Source organism: Momordica charantia (assembly GCF_013281855.1).
Source record: "Momordica charantia cultivar OHB3-1 chromosome 2 unlocalized genomic scaffold, Mcharantia_2.0 BLBB01000002.1, whole genome shotgun sequence".
Classification (NCBI taxonomy): Eukaryota; Viridiplantae; Streptophyta; class Magnoliopsida; order Cucurbitales; family Cucurbitaceae; genus Momordica; species Momordica charantia.
In genome coordinates, this window is record NW_028275160.1 from 5,337,066 (window position 1) to 5,356,302 (window position 19,237).

Consider the following 19,237-nt stretch of genomic DNA (forward strand, 5'->3'; position numbering starts at 1 on the left):
TTTCTTTTTAATTCAAACACGGATAGATAATATTTGAACCTTAAACGTCGTTTAAGGAGATAGGTCATAATACATTCAACAATAAAGCTATTTTCATACTGCATTGATACCTTAATCGTTGAAGTATACTCAAATTAACAAAACGACTATGAGTTGGTGTCTAAAAGAGAAAATTAGTCAACATCCAAAGAAAGTGCATTGCAAAACAACCATTAACATTTGATTAACAACACTCTAGACATTTAAATATGCTCCATTCATTCTTGATGAAAAATTATAAAATTTTGTTGTTTCCAAACTTTTATATAATTTTGTGGAATTTTTTTAAAATACATAAAATTAAAAACGAAAAACAATAAATAGACCAAAATGTGACCAAAATGTAAATATAAACTTCGTTTATTCCCCCAAAAGGTGTTCCCTTGTTCACGACGGACAAACACGACCCACTTGGACTCCAAAAGAAAACAGACTAATAACGGCCGCTGCCCTGAGAAGTTAAATCGAAAACTCATTGGTTTGGATATATTCCTCAGGCTTCTTGCCGCCATTGCAGACGGAAGAGGAGAATGTCACTGCCATGGTGGAGCTCCGCCACCGCCGTTCCTTTTCCGTCTCAGCCGCGGCTAATTACTCATCATCGCCACTACTCTCACATTCATCTCAGAAAATTATGCCCTTCTCCTTCCAATTTCACCGCTCCCAGAGCTGTATTGCTTGACGAAATCGTTCAGCTCAGCCATAACAAGGTAATTCCTTCCCCTTAATCTCACTCAGTACCGATATGGCCTCTCTCTCTTGTTTTCAGCGGAGGAATCTTGCCGTAAATTTTGCTCAATTTGTTTTCAAGGTTTTAGTTGCCGCCGGTGTGTCTGCTGCGATCGGGCAACTGGCGAAGCCTTTCGCTTCTGTTATTATCTATGGCAGAGATTTCAACTTCAGAACCGCCTTCGAGGCTGGAGGCTTCCCTTCTACCCATTCCTCTGTTAGTAGACCCATTTGTTCTGTAATTTTCAATTCTTTTGTTAATGTAATCACCATCATCACTGCTGTTTTCGTGAAAATGTTTCAGGCGGTGGTCGCTGCTGCGACAATCCTCGGCGCTGAGAGGTAATCAGCTACTTATTATGTGCTTTTTTTGTCGTCTGTGTTTCCGTTTTAAGAAATCATGTACCTGTGTTTTAGAATTACTTGTCATAACATTACTTAAGAATATAAACGCAGGGGTCTTGCAGATTCTATTTTTGGCCTAACTGTAGTTTACGCGTCCCTTATTATGTACGATGCTCAGGCAAGTATGAAGGGTCTTCTCCTTCTTTTTCTTTTTTATTTTTTGTTTGGCCCTCGTTATACTTGATTATAATCGTCTTCCCTTTTCTTTTCCTGGCATCTTTCTGCTGATTAATTGTGATTTTTTCCCTATTTTCTTCTGCTAAATATTCTGATGCGAACTTCTATTAACGAGGAACTTCGATGGAAAGAGAAAATGATCTCATAATTTATCATCTGGGCACCGGTATTATTGAGTGAAGCAATACTCTTGAACAAGTGTGAGTAATCAAATGAAGTAAAGCATTAAGGCCCTATATTAAAATTATCATCAGAAAATCCAACTGTGACACTGTATAATAGGCTAAACTTTTTTTAATATCTTTTTGAGCAAGAGTTAGCATAGTAGCAATAGTAGCAGTAGCAGCAGCAGTGGCAATAGTAGCATATCAGTAGTAAGTAGTGTAGCAGCAGCAGCAGTACTACTGTTCGTTTCGTTTGGCTTCTGCTCCTATTAGTATGTTCTCTTGAAAGATGCCAGTTTAGACCATTTATGGTGGCTCTTCTACCTTCATTTGTAGTAAATCATTTTTCATCTTTGATATCTGTTAGGTGAGTCGGTGCAGTAGCTGAGTGTAAGTCGTTTAACAGTTTGCAAAATGAAGAGGCAAAACTGGCTCCATGCCTTCTTTCTAGGATACATGGTTGGTGAGATATAGGTGTGTTCTTGAGGACTAAGGCTCTAATGTCTTAAGAACTAGGGAGAATTCACTTTATTATCATGTCACAGGTTTACTCCTTTATATGGATTGGTATCCATTGTGAAAATGTTCAGAAACATTCCTCGTGACTGATGGATAGTAAACGAAGAGAACATGCTTGTAATTCTTCGGTGGCCTTTCTGAGCTAGGTGTATTTTAATTGTACAGGTTCCTTCTTTTTGGATTCCTTGTCAACTCATCTTTTTAATTTTGCCTCCTTTATGAAACTATTTTTTAAAATAAAATAAAAATCTGGGTATTATAATAGTAATATGTTTGGAGAAGTTATAGTCATTATTTACCAGCCCAATTGGCATAGAAAAACTACCGTTTTACTAGTTGCATCCGGAATTCATCATAGAAACTTTTTTTTTTTAAATCTTACATGCTCATAGTGTGCCAAAGTTTCTTCTTTCCTGTTGGTTTATTTTAGTCTTCTTCATTTCTATGTTTCATGTTTTGATCTTACAGTCATGTTGTTTAGGATATCATGCTTAATTGTTGCTCTGACCTTGTAGAAGTTGAACAAATAATGTTGAGCTAGATATTAGGGGTCTGCGTCGTTTGGATATTATTAGATTATCTGTTATCCGAAAGTGTTATAGCTTGCCATGCAACATAGTAGGCATAGGAGGCAAAACTGGACTATTGAATTTAGGCAGATAAATGCTCTTATGTTAACTGATATATAATATAATATAAGTGAATATAGAAATACTCGCTTAGATCTTGGAACTAGTTTATCTGCTGGCCCCATTTCAAGCATATTTGGATCTAAAATACTAACTATTACGATATATTTTACATCCCTTGGCTTCTGCTGAGATCACTTACACTCAGCAAGATTCTTTTCTGTAGTATCTAAGCATAGGAAGTTACACTCCCAAAGGAAAATAATTTATGGAAATGATAAGTATGTTCATATCTGTATGTATGTGCATATGTGCACGTATATGTGTATGCATGTATACAGTGTGTAATAGTTAGCAACTTTAGAGAGTTTAGACCCCTACTGCAGTTTATTAGATTATGTTCTAAAGTTGGACTTAAACAGGTTCTCCCCTCCACCAGCCAATCTACCTTTGTTGGCTGTAGGCAGATCGTAGACCTCATCTTAATTGAAAAAATGTGGTGGATGATTCCAAAAGAAGAGACAAAAAGGGGATGGTTTTTAATTGCATCTTCAGAATACTTGTGATAAAGTTGACTGGTTTTCCCTTGATTTCCATCCTTCAAGTAGAAGGCTTTAGGGAAAGGTGGAGGAAGTTGATATTGGCTATAATCTCGAGCACTAACTTCTCGATTATATTGTAAATCAAACCTAGATCACTAGATAGTTTCATGCTTCTAGAGATCTTTGGGAAGGAGATCCCTTATTCTCTTTTCTTTTAGTATTTGCAGCAGATTATCTTAGTCAGTTACCTTATAGAGGTTTGGTGGTTCGTGTGGTGGAATCCATCAGGTTTGCATAATTTGGGCAACGATAGGTTTACGAATCGATTGGTGGAGATATTATGTCATTATGACAATCATTTTTGACGTATCTTCGTTCTGACCAGCTTGGGAGTAGGTTGTACTGTCCGGTACGGACTTTATGCCAGGCTTAGGCTATCCACCTCCCCCAAGGGATGAGCTCCCACTACATCGGTCGTTCATACTTGGCTAATGATATCTAGTATTTTATTTGTACAATCACTCAAAATTGAAAAATATACTTAATATCGTTAGACTTTTCGAGAAGGCCTCGGGGACTACTTGTATCTAGGAGAAGTCAAAATTGTGGTGGATTGGTTTGTTTGTGGTGCGGGAAGCTGGCCTATGATCTTGGGCCTCCTCTTCAGGGAGATCAGAAGAGTTTTTAGTGAACTTCCCATTTTTTGAGTTAAAAAACAAGCTGGGGTAGGAATTCGAACCTCCAACCTTTTGGTCGAGAATACATGTCTTTAAGCAATTGATACTTAGGTTAGCTAACAAACTCCACCTTTTTCCCGAGGAAGATCCACTCGTTTGCAGTTCTAGCCTCCCTATATACATTCTTTCCATTTTTAGAATCTCCTGCAGTATAGTATTAGGAACAGAATCGAAAAACGCTCAGAAATTTCTCATGGGAGGGCCCTGCTTTTTTTTGGTATCAGTAAGAGTAACCAATAACAAAGTTTCTCATTTTGCAGGGAGTGAGGAGGGAAGTAGGAAATCATGCTAAAGCCATCAACAAGCTGTTGCAGACAAAGACACAAGTGACCTCGTCATTTCCCTGTAAAGATCAAGATCATCGAGCCGATTCCCTGCTCGAAAATAGAACATCACCACTCAATAGAAACCTTGAGAGCAGCAGTCCCATATTATCCGAGGAAGGAACCAAGACCTTAAAAGTTCCGAGTCCAGTAAAGGAGGATATTGCATCCTCAAGCTTGGCAGCAGATATGGAAGAAGGGTCAAGAACAAAGGCTAATCTTTGGAAGCCATTTAAGGAATCAATTGGCCACACTGAGGTTGAAGTTGCAGCTGGTGCTTTGTTGGGTTTCACGGTTAGCCTGATAACCAATACATTATTGTGATGTCTTATTACAAATTAATTTTATATATTCAAAATGATCTCACAAATCAACTGTGCCTGTACAAAATCACATCTTATCTGTCAAGAGCTAAACACATACAATAAATTTATTTGAAGAAATTACACTACTAGGATACAGATTTGATAGCTTCTTCTCCGATGATATGATAAGAAAGGTTAAAATTATAAACTTGGGCACTGTGATCTTAGAAGTTTTGATTTAGTAGTTATGGTTTGGGTTTAGTTTCAATTTAGTTGGTGTGGTTTTAAAAGTTCCAATTTGAATTCAATAGTTTAGTTAAACTTCACAAATCGTCACTGTAACAATCATGTTGAAAATCGTCAATCGTCATTGTAATATAGATATCTATTTTGTTAAGAGAGTATTAGTGGACTATATTATGATTTAGTGCAAATATAAGAATATAGCCTATAGGAAGGCTTTTGGGGTTGGTAAAATACAATTTAGAGATGACCGATAATGTTTAACCAAAGTAAAACTTAACTTAAATCGTAGGGATCAAATTAAAACCTATATTTATTTATTTATTTATTTTACTTCCAACTATTTTTTAGTACAACAATGATAGGTGGAGAACCGAATTACCATCGATATAAAGAGTAATAGGTGTCGTATTTACTTGAATCCTTCAAATTTTATAACTAAATTTCATCTAACCTTTTAAATTATTTTCGTCCGATGTACTTTAATCTTACGTTATCTAAATTTTTACATATTGTTTTATGAGTGATATGTTGAAGATTTACAGTTCCATCTTCGTATCACAAGTAGTTATATATAAGTGTCGATTGATATGTACAAATTTTTCATTAATTTATGACTCAAATTTTGTCTAATAGAACTAAATTCGGAACTTGTTAAGATACAAGAGATTAAAATAAAAGTTCTAAAATTTTAGGGATGTAAACTAGATTTGAACTTACAACCTTAATAAATGAGAATATTTATAGTATTATAAGAGTACTCGATCACTTCATTCACAATTTAATATATCATTGAATAATTTATTATTATCTATATGGATTCACACTATTCTTAAATATTACAAACAATGCAGGGAGGGAGTATAAAACAAATTTCTACACTAATACTTGCTTTTTTCTCAAAATTACTAGCTATATTTATATTAGCGATAAAATTATAGTTTAACTAAAAATAAAGTCGTCTCAAAATTACTAAGCTATATTCATATTAGCGATAAAACTATAGTTTAACTACAAATAAAGTCGCCAACAAAAGCATAGTTGAAAAAAATTGATATATACTCCTTTTATCTTAGAGTCGGATGTTGGATCTTATATCCCCAAATTATTGTGTAAAAAAAACTACAAATAGAGGTCACTGTTATATTTAAATGTAAATATAAAGTATTTTTTTGAGTGAATAATTTCGGAATAGCGTAAAAAAAAAAAGGGAAAATAATGGCCATAAAATTTAGGAATAATGGAGGGAAAGTGTATTTTATCTGCAAAAAGTGGTCGCCGTGGCGTTGTTATGATCTCAAACTCGGAACGTAACCATCATCTGTTTTGCTTGTCGTGCTGCGACGGACGACGACGACCGTCTCCTTACGAATTTTCACAGCTTTTGTTGCCAAGTTCTCTTGAATCGACCAATTAATTGTATAGCGGAGGAGATTTTCGTTCTCCACTGAGAGAGAAGATGATACTGCGCTCACAGGCATCCTCTGTTTTCATGATTTCCTCTACAGTTTCCGATAATCACATCTACAAGTATCACCGGCGGCAACTTCCGCTGCGTGGTTATGGCGATGGAGCTACTCTTCATGTTCATGTTCCTTTCAATGTCTGTAAACTTTTACCTCCAGCGGTGGCGGTCACGGCCGCTTCCAGCGGCGGAAGTCTCGCTAGAAGGAAGTCTAGGAATAATTTTGTCAACGTTAGGTCTTCTGCGACGGCCTCCGACTTGTCTTCCTCGACTCAGCCGCTGGATATTCCTACACCAGGTTCAGGTCCAGATAAGGTCAGTTCCGTTCTCGTGTTTTAATTTCTTTCTGCTAATTGCTTGTGGAGAATGATTATGAGCTTGATTCCGGATGACGAAGAATGAGGAAGCTCAGAGGCCTGGACCTGATCCGAAAATGCTCTTGAAGAGGTTCTGGAAAGTGGCCGCACCTTACTGGTTCTCGGATGACAAAGTGCAAGCTCGATGGCAGCTGGCTGCCGTCTTTGCTCTAACCTTGGGCACCACTGGCATCAGTGTTGGCTTCAATTTCCTCGGCCGCGACTTCTATAACGCTCTTGCTAGTAATTCTTCGATTCTTCTTCCTTCTTACAATCGATAGCGTGCAAATGCTTATTCCATTAATTAACCTCGTTATTTTCATATTCACATTTTCACCTCCTTAACGGGTATCGCAAACAGACAAGGACCAAGAACAGTTCACCAAGCAACTCCTCTACTACCTAGGTGCCTTTGCTGGAGGTATTCCGGTGAGCACACTGGTCTCCTCTTTCACTTAGGTATTGTTCTACTTGTCTACTCTGTTTTACAACATTAAAAAAAAAAAGGTTAAAATATACCATTAGTCTCTACTTGGATGTGTATTGATAAAAATTTAGGCCTTATTTTTTAAGGAAATGTAATAATTAGCTCTTTGAGCTAAAAATTTCATTACAAATTTAATTGATAAACAATCTATGTATAAAATATGAATAATTTCAACTCAACAATTATCCTACAATCCAACATTAAGGGTGGTTTAATTATTTGTACATTCTCACAACTCCATTACGGTGAAAAGTTAAATTCATAAAAAAACTCAATCCTTATATTTTATTTTGAAGCATGAGAGACTAAATCTCGTTACAAAAAGAAGTATGAATATCAAAATGTTATTGCAGTCAAATATGTTTTAATTTAATAAAAAATAAACCCTCTAAAACCTCCCATCTCTGAAAGGAGAGTAGAGTAATTTGTCCACTGCCTTTAATGTTGTCTCGTATTTGAAGAAAAGAGTTGGCTTCATTTATCAGTCAGATACATTTGGTTTACCTTAGCATCTATTCTAACAGAAAAAGGAAGGTATGGAAAAGGAAAAACAATAGAAAGCGCTGCTTTAAATTTTATGAACTAGACCAAATGAATTTCCATCATTATTGTGCAATTCATCTTACAATTTCTTAACGTAATTCTTCTCACAGGTAATTTAACTATAAACATTTTATTCGTATTACCTGGCTCAAATTCACTGCTTTACAGGTTTTTGTATTGAGAGATTATGCAAAGGACGTGCTTTCCCTTAGATGGAGGTCATGGATGACAAAACATTACATGGAGCGCTATCTAAAGAACCAGTCTTTCTATAAAATTCAGTCCCAATCCATTATTGACAATCCGGACCAGAGGATTGTTGATGATCTCAGTTCTTTCACAGGGACAGCTCTCTCATTTTCTTTGGCACTTTTCAATTCTACAGTGGATTTGATTTCATTTAGTAACATTTTATTTGGTATCTATCCACCGTTGTTCGTCGTTCTTCTTTTATATTCGATTGGGGGAACGGCAATTAGTGTTTTCCTAGGAAAGGTGATATTCCTTGGCTGATTTATGATAATTTTTTTTTCTTTTCCTGGAAACTTGATCTAGCTAGGCTCTTATAAATTTACCATGAATTTATTGCAGGGTTTGGTTAATCTAAACTTCTTGCAAGAAAAGAAAGAAGCAGATTTTCGCTATGGACTTGTTCGCATTCGTGAAAATGCTGAATCAATTGCCTTCTATGGTGGTGAAGAGAATGAGATGCAGCTCATTCTGCAGCGTTTCAGAAGTGCTGTCGAGAATTTAACAGTTAGTATTTTAATATGCTGGATATGTCTATAACTTCAAGTTTCATGTGGAGTGATTGTTTCAATGTCTAAATGTTAAGGTGCCTTATACTTTATTATCATTTTGTCAGAGTGAAAAGATAAGTATATATATGCTGTTATCTGTATTACAACTTAGGTTTACATGTAGATATGAATTACATTGGATCTCGATGTCCTTTTCTCTGTCATAGAGTATATCTTAAGTATGTTGTCTGTTCATTTCTGTTTCATGAGTTTAGATATTTCAAGCTTTGGAATTTAGTTTTGGTATGAGATGATCTCTGTCAAAGCTCAACATCCATTTTGTTGTAGTTAGTACTCCAATGTTGGATATTTTGGTTGCAGTCGTATTTGGGTTTCTTCAACTCTGTGGGTTCTTACCGTATTCTTTGAATATGTTGCTTCACAGAAATTACTAATAGCATCCAGAAATCTTGAGTTCTTTACCAATGGCTACCGCTACCTCATTCAGATTCTTCCCGCTGCTGTTGTTGCCCCAATGTACTTCTCTGGGAAAATTGAGTTTGGTGTTATTAATCAATCAGTATCTGCTTTTAATCACATCCTTGGGGATTTTTCCATTATTGTATACCAGTTTCAGGCCATTAGTGCTTTTTCAGCAATTATTGATCGCCTAGGTATCATACTCACCCTTCTCTATTTCTTTCATGGTTATATTCCTTCAATAGAAAAGATTCTGCAAGGGGGAGCGTGATGATCAGTCCTCTTCTGGACAAGATAGCAATATAGCATGCATGCATGAGGGGTAGATATATATGGAGCCTGTGTGTGATTCAAGTAAAGTTTAATAGTACAACGGAGTATTTATTTGTGAATGTATCTAGCCATGCTAGTTCAAGGTCCTCTCAAAATTTCTTTAGCATTTTTTTTCTCCATTTTGGTACTATTTCACTCATATGGTAACAATTTTCTTTTATGAATATTGTCGCTCATTTGATATGCAGGATTTACTGTACCATTCTTAACAAATTGTTTGAGTATTTGTATCAGAACTTTTGTAGGACATTTAATTGGTTTGACGTTGTATCCAACTCTCTTAATTTATTATGACTATTGCGAGAGAGAAATATTACAAATAGGAAGAAATAGAATTGTGATTGAAGAGTGGAAAAATAACAACATAGAAAAATGCTGGTAAAAAGAGGACGATAATGTAAATTTCTTTTTGTAAAAAATAATAAATGAATAACCAATTGGAGAAGAGTTTTCCCAATATTATGAACTGCTGTATTCATAAGTTGCGGAATACTGTGTTTCAAGTAATTCTTAGAATGTCAAAAGTCCAATCTCTTGAAACCTCCTAATTTTCCTTGCTGTTGTAAAACATTTTCAGTTCTTTATTTTACATTATTCTAAATCTTACAAGTTACATCGTATCTTTTCTTTTCTTCAATATCTTGATTCTCAGTTTTTTGTTATAGTTTTTATTTGAATATCTTGAAACACCATTCATTTGTGCCACTGTATGATTTGATTTTTGCTCCAAAAGCAACTGTATAGTCTTAATTTGTAGATTACTAGATATGTTGGTTTTGACCCTCAAAATATGCAGGTGAATTTGATGACCTCTTGGACGGCAGTGCTACTAATGTTCTATCGAACACCTCAGAAGAGATACATCTCACGTATTCCCATATGGAAAGTTCACCTCTACTAGAATCAAATGGGTCCATGGCCCTAGACAAACGTCAGAAATTATTGGAGATAGAGAATTTGACTCTAAAGGCACCAAATGGAGCTACTTTGGTTAGAGACTTGGCATTAATAGTTAAAGAAAAGGAGCACTTGCTGGTTCGTGAAACTATATATTTTAAAAATCTTTTACGTCACCTTGTATGAATGTAAACCTGTTGGGGGATTAGAAATTCATGAGCATGAAACTACTTTTACAGGTAATGGGACCTAGTGGATGTGGAAAGACTTCTTTGTTAAGAGTTTTGGCAGGTCTTTGGAATGTTGGAAAAGGAAAAATCACATTTTATATAAAAGAATATCCCAAGCAGCTAGTTTCTCAAGATGAAGTGCCCACCAAAGCACGCACAGAAGAAGATGTATCCATAGAAAATAATAGACCACTTTACAAAAATTATGAAGGGATATTTTTCCTTCCTCAAAGACCATACATGGTTTTGGGTACACTACGTCAGCAACTTCTTTATCCTACATGGGCTGAAGGTGCTGCCACATCAAGTCATGCTGAACCAAATAGTAAGCCTACTGCATAACTATTGTTGTGAATATCATCGATCTCATAGAAAGAAGGTTACAGGCAAATATCATCATGATGCTCTTCGAAAAGAAAGACATTTCTCGATTTTATTCTTTTAGAGATGTCTTTGGAAACTGATAATTGTGTGGAAGCTTGTCGATTATTCTTTTTTTATTTAAATATTTGGAAAGTTTTCTTTTTATAGTTCTTTGGATGGGGTTTTCCTCTGCCCCATAGGCTATTTATGGCAAGTTCTTTTATTGAAAAATAGGTCCTTGGTAAGGATCTATTTTGTGTTTACCATCATTGAATGTTTGACAAGAGAGAGAAATGCAAAAACATAGAATTTTTCTAAAGAAATAATGAGTTGTCAAATCGTTCAATGGTAGTCAACATAGAGATGGTATTTACCGGTGAGGACCTTAGTATTTTTCTTTTTAATATAGTTGCTCGTTTGTTTTTTTTTTTATAAATTCTCAATTTATTGGGATCATTGCGTGTAATGTCTTGCCATGTCTAATGCAGTCATTTATGTGACGAAATTTCTGGAAAGTTGAAATGTAGTCATAAGGTAGCTTTGTGAAGTTCAAAAATAGGACACGTCATTCTTGTGATTCAATTCCAGACCACAAATAGCAGTATCTGCCAAGAAAGCTGGCTGTGTTACTAAAACATAGAGTGGTTAAGTTTACTAGTAATTCAAATAGCATTTATCTTTTATGTCTGCAAGTCATGTAAACATGCATTTCTATCTTGTGGAGTAGAATTTTTGGTTAAGAATAAATCAACTTGTCATGAGGTCTACCAAGTCAGACTGACTGTTTTTGTCTTGCAGTATTTCCTTCCTTTTTGATGGGTGCATCAAATATCAACAGTGTGAGTGAAAATCCTGATAAGCCAACGACAGATGACCTAATCCAGGTTTTGGACAAAGTTGGTCTTGGCTACCTATTGACGCGTTTCAGGAGTCTGGACATAACTTCTGAATGGTCCAGTGTTCTTTCTCTCGGTGAGCAGCAACGTATTGCTTTTGCACGTCTATTGCTTTCGAGACCAAAGCTAGTTCTGCTGGATGAGTCAACAAGTGCTTTAGATGAAGCAAATGAGGTACTTACTGACAAAATTCAGCCAGAGTTTGATCACGATGTTATGTTTTACAGCATGAAATCTTTTCCTTTTATTTTTCATATGTTTTAGTACAATTGCTTATTTGGATCATGTGCCCCTGCTGTTTCAGATAGACCTTGTGCTTGCATCTAACATTTGTTTGATAAAAGGGAGGAAAATTAAGTAGGCCAAATTAATGTCTTGGAAAGTTGCTTGAAGAGATTTATGTAACATATATAACCTCCCTTCCAAGTTTTGATAGAGCCAAATTGCTGAGCTGAAATATATTGAAAGATAAAAGATAGAAGAACTATAATAATCCCAAGTAATTTGAGGTATTTGGACCGATCTCTTGAGATCACTCAGCCTAAACTACTCTTAACAATTCCCTACCTTCAACCCTTGTTACTTACTCTATTTACAATCAATTCCTAATAACAAACTCCTTGGACTAACTACTAATATGTCCTTTGTACTCTAATAATACTCTTAACTATCCTAATGTCATTCCTAACAGACAGCCTTTTCTGTAATCTAGTTTGGGAGTTTCTCCCTTTTTATATATTTCATTTTATTAATGAAATATCTATTTCTTATCAGCCAAAAAAGAAAGAAGAAAAAAATAGTTCTATGCAGTCTCATAAGTACCATAATGCTAAGATGCACAATCATAACTAAACTTTAGTGTTCGGACTTGCTTATATGCAACTTCGCCTTATGTCCATTATTAGCTATTTACTTCCTTTGCTTTTGCATTAATAATAATAGTTATGGACACGAATATGAAGACGACCCTCTCATCCTCTAATATTTAATGTCCTAGTAATTAGCACTATAATCTGAACTCATATGACTCCAAAATTCGCCAATTCAATACATTTAACAAGAAGCTCGTTAAATTTTAACAGCCATTCGAAGATAGCCATGATTTAAACATCTCTGTCTTACCATATTTACTGAGTCTGTTGATTTTGCATGCTTTGTTTTTATGCATTACCCCTAACAATTCCTGGCTTCCTGCTTATTCCTTGTTTTTATTTTCATCTTTCTATTTCTTCAACTTTTTCTGGTGAATTGTTTTTGATTTTCGTTGGCAAGGAATTAATGACTTGTAATCTTGACCTTTTCTCTTTCTGTTGCTTCTGACAGGCTCATTTATACAAGCAAATTGCAGCTGCTGGAATAACATATATTAGCATTGGCCATCGACGAACTTTACGTAATCACCATAACAGTATTTTGCATATATCCAAGTTGTCTAGCAGCAATCAACGCAATTGGGACACTGAACCCATTGTTCGTGATGATTTGTACGAATTGTCGAAGCAGTAATATGATGCCTACAATTTAGTATTTCTAATCCTCAAAATTATCTTTTTATTAATTGTTGTTTGCAGAGGATAATCTACATGGAGGAGGATCTTAAAGATGGTACCTGCCTGAAACGACAGGTAAGACTAGTAGTCGGAAAATCAAATTTGAGCGTTTATTGATAAATAGGTATCTTTTACTTACCACTATTAAAAAATTAGAGAGAATGTATAAAGGAAGAGAAAAAATAAAATGAATAGCTGTCAATTTTTTAATTTTGACAAGAGTAATGTTGGTGAGGTTGAAAATTATTTTAGTGCTTACTCTTTTAACACTATTTTTTGTTGATCACTATTGAAATTTTGATAAATAGGTTAGAAATTTAGAAAATGAGATTTTTTCACTTTTTCAAATGATTAAAAAGTTGTCAAATTTTAATGGTGGTACTATGAAGATGAATGTTGGTCGGTAAATATCCATGTATTTTTGGGTGAGATTTCAACAATTTTTCTCCCTTTCCTAACCTCGTTTTTTAAAATATTTATAAGAAAATCAAAGTTTACACAACTAATCTAAATTTTACTATCAAATATTCATGTAAGTGAACAAAATATGAGAATGTTGTTTTATTTTAAAATAAACTATAATAGAATTTATTTTTAAGAAAACCTAATACGTAGCGAGTAGAAAAAGATATATTTTCAAATTATAGATGAGTCATTTTCTGTTGAATTTAACACTAACTTGAGCTCGACTACCTTGTACTTGAAAAAACACTTTTTTTTTACAGAACTTATAAAAAAACACATACAATGTAGCATCACTCTCATCAGCTTGGCCTAGAGAAAATATTGACCCAGGTTTGGTCAAGTTTGACGGGCCTCAAATATACTTGGGCCAAGTTTAACGGGCCTAAAACACTGGTTGAAGGTTGGATCAAGCCCGCGATCCAATTCATGGACATACAATCAAAGTTTAATGGGTTTGAAACGACCTCTTCGATTAAACTTTTGAATTTAGCATTTAATTGACTTGATAGATAATTATTTTTAGTTACTGTCTGACATAAAACTATTGAAACTTCTTAAATAGATATTTTCAGTTGTGTATTTTAGGTCATTTCGATCAACTTTTCACTTTTTTCTGAAATAAGGTTTAAGGAATTTATTGTTCGCATGTGATAAGTTATTTTTTGTTAATTAAAAATTTATTGCTTTTACCCAAAAAAAAAAAGATGTTTTATTTATTATTTTTTTTAACAAAAATATATTTTATTTTAAAAAGATAAGTGTAAGTTGTGTAACAAATATTTTAAAAGAATTGCGTACGCGGGCGGGGAGACCTTTATAAAAAGCGCATATTTGGAGGTTGGCGTGCTGGATTCAACTTTCTTTTCTTTCTTTTCTTTTTTTTTTTTTTTTATAAAGGATTTAACTTTGTTAAAGGTCCCAGTGTCCCATGGTGGTTTTATTTAAAAACTTTCAATTTAATCTCTTATATTTTAAAAATTTTAAATTTAATCTCTACCGTTCAATATTTTTCAATTTAATGAATCATAAATAGTTAATGTTAAAATTGGTGGTTGTTTGTGTGAATTTACACAAATTTAGGGGAAAAAATCATGTAACAAAGTTTTGATTCAATTTCAATTTTAGCACCTTCAATTTCAATTTCCTAATATTTTTGGTAATTTTTCAATTTAGTGTTCTAATTTAATTTTAGCACCTTCAATTTAGTCTCTCGTATTGCTGATAAATTTATATAACATAATACTTATACTTGCTGGGTTGACAAATTAAAAAATGCTCCCTCCAGCATGAGCGAACCTTTTCGAAACTGGTTAGGAATGGGCGCTATAAAAAACTCTAAATTTCTAAAAAAAATTTTAGAAATTAAAATTAAATTGAAGGTGCTAAAATTAAATTAGAACACTAAATTGAAAAATTACCAAAAATATTAGGAAATTAAAACATTCAAGATCCATCCGTAAAATTTTCTGAAATAAAAAAAAAAAATCCTCAACCCCATTTTGAACAGAAATTATCTGCAACTTGAGGGAGATTTTCGTCATCTCGATCAAAGAAAATGCAACTTAGGGTGAAATTTTCAGAGCAAAGTTGCCGTCTATTATTACATCATCAGTCCAATAACGGTTATTGTACCAGAAAACATTAAGCACAACCATACAACAGGAGAGTGCACATACCAGGCCATTATGTACAAGAGCCCAAGCATTCTGGTTTTGGGAAACATCATACACCAACCAAACTCAATAACCTCCCTGAATAAAGGCATTCAGGCGGTCAAGCTCCTCCCGGTGCTCGCTCACCACAGCCCGAACCACGTCTCCAATTGACACCATGCCTTTCATACCCTTGTCGTCGATGACGGGTATGTGCCTGATTCGGTTATCTGCCCACCAAGCACGCATTCTCCAGGTTACATAAAAGAAATGGAGCAGCGTTATACATGTACTGCAGCGGTAATAAAATGTATTGCAATACCAGTCATAAGTTGCATAGCTCGCAAAACCTTGGTGTCGGGTGTCACAGTGATAAGTTTGTTCTGCAATCACAAATTAAAGGAATTTGTCATTGCTATTCGAAGTTCCAATATTTTGTGTGGCTATTGGTGTAGATGGAGGGAGGTTAAACAAATAATTGATGTCCCTGTGCAAATTAAAGCAACATTAAGTAAATCAGTGAAAAGCACATACAAATATCCATATGCATATATACGTAGTCGATGTAGAAAACCTCACGAGGAGCATCTAATTTCCATCATTCAACACGTAACTAGTAGAAAGCAGACTGGCTAACTTATAAAGGTGATAGGATCGTACCTCCTCAGTCATGATATCCCCAACTTTGGTAGACTTGGAGGACCTTCCTTGCACTATAATCTTTCTTAGATAATCTAGAAAGTGCGAAAAGAAAGCTCGGAACTCAGATAATTACATTCCAAAAGACGAAAATGCTTACATTGCACCTAGATATTAGAACTAACATCTCATGGTTATACGACAAGGACATATAAAGGCAGGAATGAAGAGAAATGACAGATACAGTGGAAAACCATGATGTAGAAGTAATCCTAAATACATGGATTTTAGTTCTACGCAGCACAATCATAAGTAAAAAACCATTTTGGGTATGCAAAAACTGCGGAAATAATGCAAATTCACTCAGATTCCATGTCTTCCCCAGGAAACAACAACGTGCAAGTCCAGATCACTTTGAAATCTCCACTGAAAAGAAACAATAAAACTTGGTTGCTTGAAAAGACTAGCAACGCAAATAAGAAACTGATCCGAAGTTCAAAGTCCAATATATAGCACAATCAGCTAACTCGCAAAACTTTAAGATTTCAAGGAGTACATGAATTATATACATTTGTGATTTGTCCCAAAATATAAAGTATAATTGAATCTCTTCGTTTCTTAACTAGGACAAGACCATAAATTTTGTAGTTTAACCAATTTATTCAGAGAAATATCATTCAGAAAGCATATCATATCGCGTACCTCTCTCTGTTATTATACCAGCTATTGAATTTTGGCCCCCGGGTTTAACAACTACCAAGGCTCCAACATTGTGCTGGGTCATCTTTTTTATTTAAAAATGGGGGAGGGGTGTGAGTAGAAATAGTAGAAGTGAGCAATTTAATTATAAAGATGAGAATTTCAAAATAGTGCTAAGAAGCATACCGACTGGACAGCATCATAAACTGTGTCATCTGTGGTGCACCAAAGCCATGATCCATCGGCACCTTTACCTTTCGCTTTCAAGATGTCATCAATAGTAGTGCTTTCAAAGCCATGCTCTTCAATGCTTGCAGAACTAGCTGATGATGCAAAGCGTGAAACGATTGCAGGCCTCATGTGCGGGCTTGCGACACGAATTTGTTGAAGAACTGCATTTTTCACAATGCTTCCATTTGAAAGAAATGATCGCAGAGCACCTTGCATCTTTACCTGTTGAAGCAGAGCCAGACGCTTTTAAATGTACAATAAGTTCTCTAAAGTTGGGAGTGTGTGTCATTTATCAGAACCACCAGTCAAATACAAATATTCCCAGACATATACTCACAAAAAATGTCAATGTTACAGTTCTGTGACAAATAATTTACATCTTGAAATCCACATAGCAAGAAAACAAGAAACAACAGTTTGCAAGAGGCTTGGAAATTGAATCACAATCTACGTACGCACAATTTCTTCATAACATGACATGAGAATGAGATAGCTATTTCTCCTCTTTCCACTGAGCTGTACGCTAGATTCTACTATAAAAACAAATTATCTCGAGGCATCTATAATAAATTACTCCATAGATACGAAGATCTGATGTGGAAGAATGCGAGTAGGAATATGAGGACGAAGAAAATGAATTAATTACACACGCAGAGGAACTCTCGAGTTTGAATCCACCGGCGTCGGTCAAAGCCAGCTCAGTTCCATTAATTAATGCAATCAAGGAAAAAATAGTTTGAATTAAATGTCCGGAAATACAAAACAGGAGTCAAACTCGATCCAGCTCAGTAAAACCACGGGAGCCGAGATCAGTACACCTAACGTACCGAATACATCTTTCAACAAAAACGCGATGAGGTAAAAACAAGAAGGAGTGCGAAATCTCCAAGAAATAAAACGAAAGCAATAAAAACAAACAAACAATCCAACAATATTCTTAAAAAATAAATATCAAATCAAATCAATTGAGCTTCAGAAACGTACTAATATGAAGAGCGAGAGAGAAATCAAGCGAGAGTAGCAGGAAGAGAAATGGAAATACCTGCCGGAGTTGAGGGTTGATCGGAGGAAAACGATGAGATTGAGATCAGAGGAAATGGCGAGAAGAAGATGAATACCTGGTGGAGATCCACAGAAAATCAGTGAGAGAAAAAAGTGGCGGCGAAGTCAGCTTCAGATAATGAGACCTAAAGAAAGGAGAAGCATCAAAACTGTTAGACCCGATTTTCTCTCACTTGTTTTGTTTCTTTTTTCTTTTCGGACCCTCACTCTCTCTCTTTCCCCACCGCTGCTTCCTCATTTTGTCATCCATCTCTGTTCTCAATCTCTACTATCAAATTTCGTCGTTTCATGTGATTTCGACCTTTTTTCCTTTTTTTTATATTTATATTTATATATATATATAAATGTTTTATAATATCCACAATAAATAAATAAATATATATATATTTTTTACAAGGTAATATCCACAATTTTTTTTGGTTTATTTTATTTTTTAGAAATTAACCTTAAAAACATTATGTTGGGGTCAATTATCGTCTGCCACGTGTCAACATGAGCAAGGTATCGCTATTTAAGAATATTTCTTATCATGATAATTTGTGTGAGTCTCCTTAGGTCGGAATATGTTGCCGAGTTGAGCTGTTGGATATGTTTCATTGGCTGACCTCGAAGGTAAGAGCCAATCTACGTAAAGATGCTTGCAAGAGTGTTAAACAACACATCAATCCAACAACACGCCACTTTTTATGAGTGTCGGATACCGCTAAATTGTTGTCGGGAGTCCTATCGGAGATCATCCTTATAAATAGGGATGTATGCCCCTTATACAAGGTACGTGAATTCATTTGTATTCTGAACGTTAGATCGGATTGTGACTAACTTGTTTGTCTGAGTGCTAATCTTGTTTTGCAGGTTCTTCGGAGAGCTCGTCTAGTGCTTACTAACTTGTACAGATTCCGAGCTTGACCATTTTTTGGATCAAACACATTATTCTCATTGTGTTTTCCTTTGTTTGTGTTAGTTTATATAAATATTTTCAAATTTTGAAAATCAAAGAAAGTAAGTTTTTTTTTTAAATTTAGTTTAGGATTTAAATATATTTTCAAAATAGGTGAAAAGGTTATTGATTGAATTATAAAAAATAAGTATAATTTTTTAAAATATAAAAAAAAAATTAATAGTAGGGCTTTAAAAAATATATGCTTGCTTTCTTGCTATTTCTTTATATGTTTTTTCTTTTATTCAAATATATTTAAATTTTTAGTCAAAATAAAATAAAATCACAAACTATTTGTTTTTCTCAAAATATAGCTTAAATTTTAAAATATTGATAACAAAATAAGGAGAAGTAGTGATCTAAATCTTCAAAAACAGATAGAAAACAAAAATATTATCAA

General features: G+C 34.7%; 3 protein-coding genes across 4 annotated transcripts; 2 read left to right on the forward strand and 1 right to left on the reverse strand.

The window, feature by feature from the left end:
- Positions 1-420: 420 nt before the first annotated feature.
- Positions 421-4,734, forward strand: LOC111017975 (Acid phosphatase/vanadium-dependent haloperoxidase-related protein). The gene is made up of 5 exons (XM_022293886.2): positions 421-749; positions 851-985; positions 1,073-1,110; positions 1,225-1,291; positions 4,202-4,734. The coding sequence occupies exons 1-5, from the start codon at positions 570-572 to the stop codon at positions 4,586-4,588; spliced, it is 807 nt and encodes a 268-aa protein (XP_022149578.2). The 5' UTR covers positions 421-569; the 3' UTR covers positions 4,589-4,734.
- A 1,354-nt stretch (positions 4,735-6,088) lies between these two features.
- On the forward strand, positions 6,089-13,129 carry ABCD2 (ABC transporter family protein). Its single transcript, XM_022294079.2, has 10 exons — positions 6,089-6,592; positions 6,675-6,876; positions 6,995-7,062; positions 7,832-8,158; positions 8,255-8,419; positions 8,849-9,077; positions 10,013-10,251; positions 10,353-10,668; positions 11,505-11,776; positions 12,926-13,129. Exons 1-10 carry the CDS (start codon positions 6,272-6,274, stop codon positions 13,106-13,108), a joined length of 2,322 nt encoding a protein of 773 aa, XP_022149771.2. The 5' UTR covers positions 6,089-6,271; the 3' UTR covers positions 13,109-13,129.
- Positions 13,130-15,190: 2,061 nt separating this feature from the next.
- Positions 15,191-18,119, reverse strand: CBSX3 (Cystathionine beta-synthase (CBS) family protein). Of its 2 annotated transcripts, none has more exons than XM_022294002.2 (6): positions 17,957-18,119; positions 16,794-17,060; positions 16,611-16,692; positions 15,930-16,003; positions 15,592-15,652; positions 15,191-15,499 (listed from the first exon to the last, which is right to left on the reverse strand). In XM_022294002.2, the coding sequence occupies exons 2-6, from the start codon at positions 17,052-17,054 to the stop codon at positions 15,357-15,359; spliced, it is 621 nt and encodes a 206-aa protein (XP_022149694.1). In that variant the 5' UTR covers positions 17,055-17,060; positions 17,957-18,119; the 3' UTR covers positions 15,191-15,356. The 2 variants fall into 2 exon arrangements, with proteins under 2 accessions (XP_022149694.1, XP_022149693.1); XM_022294001.2 differs by having other exon boundaries at positions 17,881-18,119.
- Positions 18,120-19,237: the final 1,118 nt, after the last annotated feature.